Source organism: Agrilus planipennis, unplaced genomic scaffold (assembly GCF_000699045.2).
Source record: "Agrilus planipennis isolate EAB-ADULT unplaced genomic scaffold, Apla_2.0 scaffold84, whole genome shotgun sequence".
Classification (NCBI taxonomy): domain Eukaryota; kingdom Metazoa; phylum Arthropoda; class Insecta; order Coleoptera; family Buprestidae; genus Agrilus; species Agrilus planipennis.
The window spans coordinates 528,276-530,800 of NW_020439025.1; the positions used below are offsets into that span (position 1 = coordinate 528,276).

General features: G+C 36.2%; 1 protein-coding gene across 3 annotated transcripts in view; it reads left to right on the forward strand.

Annotated features, from left to right (window-relative positions):
* Positions 1 to 1,317: 1,317 nt before the first annotated feature.
* Positions 1,318 to 2,525, forward strand: part of LOC108734891 — a 70,799-nt gene continuing 69,591 nt past the window's right edge. For all 3 annotated transcript variants that reach the window (XR_001937468.1, XM_018466649.1, XM_018466651.1), the window contains exon 1: positions 1,318 to 1,384. Coding sequence is in view for 2 of the 3 variants with exons in the window: in XM_018466649.1 (XP_018322151.1) it covers positions 1,345 to 1,384 (40 nt within the window). In the remaining variant the exon portion in view is untranslated. The remainder of the gene's footprint in view (positions 1,385 to 2,525) is intronic.

Here is a 2,525-nt window from a genome sequence, read left to right on the forward strand (position 1 = left end):
GATATCAACGGAACGTATACATCACATCATTCACGAATATTTGGGTATGAGAAAGCTCTGTGCAAAGTGGGTGCCGCGCGAGCTCACTTTTGACCAAAAACAACGACGAGTTGATGATTCAGAGCAGTGTTTGAAGATGATCACGCGTAATAAACCCGAGTTTTTGCGTCGATATGTGACAATGGATGAAACATGGCTCCATCATTTCACTCCGAAGTCCAATCGACAGTCATCGGAGTGGACTGCACACGATGAACCCGCTCCAAAGCGTGCAAAAACGCAACAGTCGGCTGGCAAGGTTATGGCGTCTGTATTTTGGGATGCGCGTGGAATAATTTTCATTGACTACCTTGAAAAAGGAAGGACCATCAACAGCGACTATTACATAGCGTTATTGGACCGTTTGAAGGACGAAATCGCCGAGAAACGACCGCATTTGCAGAAAAAGAAAGTCCTGCTTCACCAAGACAATGCACCGTCTCACAAGTCAGTGAAAACGATGGCAAAAATTCATGAATTGGGCTAAGAATTGCTTCCGCATCCACCGTATTCTCCAGATCTGGCCCCCAGCGACTACTTCCTGTTCTCAGATCTCAAAAGAATGCTCGTTGGGAAAAAATTTTCGTCGAATGAAGAGGTGATCGCCGAAACTGAGGCCTATTTTGAAACAAAGGACAAATCGTACTACAAAAATGGTATCGAAAAGTTGGAGGATCGCTATAATCAATGTATCACCCTTGAAGGGAATTATGTTGAATAAAAAAAACGAATTTTGCAAAAAAAATGTGTTTTACTATTTTAGGCCGGGGATTTTTCAATTGACTTGTTAGATGTATGGGTACGTGAGCATCAATCGAGATCGGTCCACCTGTGTCTGTGTTTGATTTAAAGTCCTAAAAATTAAGATTAATTCATTACCAGATAAGTCTGAAATGTATATTATTTGATTTGAAAGCAAATTTGTCGAATTTCTATTTATATATAACAATACTTGATTAATTGCAGCTAGTTGGGTCTATTTGACAAGTTCCTTCTTTTGTGTTTAGAAAGTGGCAAAACATGAGACTCGGATATCGGATAAGTATTTGCAAATACTAGGTAACAAACAGACGGACAGAGTAGGTAGCATCTGGCAAAAAAGTAATGGAAAGTGCCACGCGAATAGCCCGAAGAAAAAGTTTTTGCTCGCGCTGCTCTGTACAATTATCATAAATTTGTAATTAAAACCGTTTAGAGAAAGTTGTGACACAAAGTGTTCCGATATGTTTCAGTCTGCGTGCGATCATGGATGGTATGCGGTCAAATCCACTTTATTATTGTTATTCTTCAGTTGTAACAGTTGTGATGTTAATATTGTTACTGTTGAATGCCACATCAGCAAAGTGTAAGTACCTACTTAAATCATTATTTAGCTAAAGTGTTGTATACATGCTATTAATCATCTCAAATAAGTGGCCTCTTCAACATCATTGTAATTGAAACAAGCTATTCAGGGAACTGTTATTAAGTTATATTAGTCACAATCAAGCTGTTTACAGGGTCTTTGGAAAACCATTGCTGATACCACTGAAGTAGTTAATTAGACGTTAAAATATAATTTATTTATCTTAAAATTACTTTTCTTCATTTAGAAATTGCTAACGTTCAAAGAAAAACAACCACACCAGTGTAAAGTTACCCTTGTATATGTCATTTGAGATTAATGCAGAAACGAATAGAGGGGATGTCCCTGGGTAGTGTTACAAAGGGACGTCTTTCGATCCTAAGGCTAGTTTTTCCATCAGGAAGCGTCAGAGTTGGCCAATATTGATTTTGCTATTGTAGGGATTTAATTTGATAGTACAGACGTTACTGAAAATCGTAGTGTCCTTTTTTCTTATTTATTTACAACTATTTACGAGCTGATATTTACAAGAAACAAACGCGATCCTCGGACAACCTTCTCCTTTTAAATCTGAACAACGGCTTCCCTTAACTTCGATCACCAACTTCCAAACGCGCAACCTGGTACTCCATGGGTAGAGTACCATAAAACTATAAATCGTTTAATCATCCTTTATTCATAACATCTAAAATAATATCTTTAGTGTCTTTAGTATAATTATTAAAAAATAATTAAAGAAAAACACTATTTAAACAATTAACCAAAATTTTATGCCAACAACAAATTAAACAACAAAACAAACAGATGGTAAAAATAAAACACAACAGCCGAAACACACAAAGAAATAACAACAACAATAATAATAACAATAACAAAGACAACAACAATAGCAATGATAATAATAACAATTTATAACAGGAAAAGAGACTTACTAACGAGACGGTTGAATGTAGAGACACAGATGAATTAATTTCTGATAGGGATGTTAGGAGTATTTATAGTTGGAAAATGTTAGTAAAAAGAGATAGAATACTCAAGATAGACAAAGACTGGCAATAGGGGTTGAAGACACGAGCTTACAGAAATACGAAGAATTGAAGAGGTTGAACAGTATAGAATTTTAGGTAAGGTAATTAAGGGA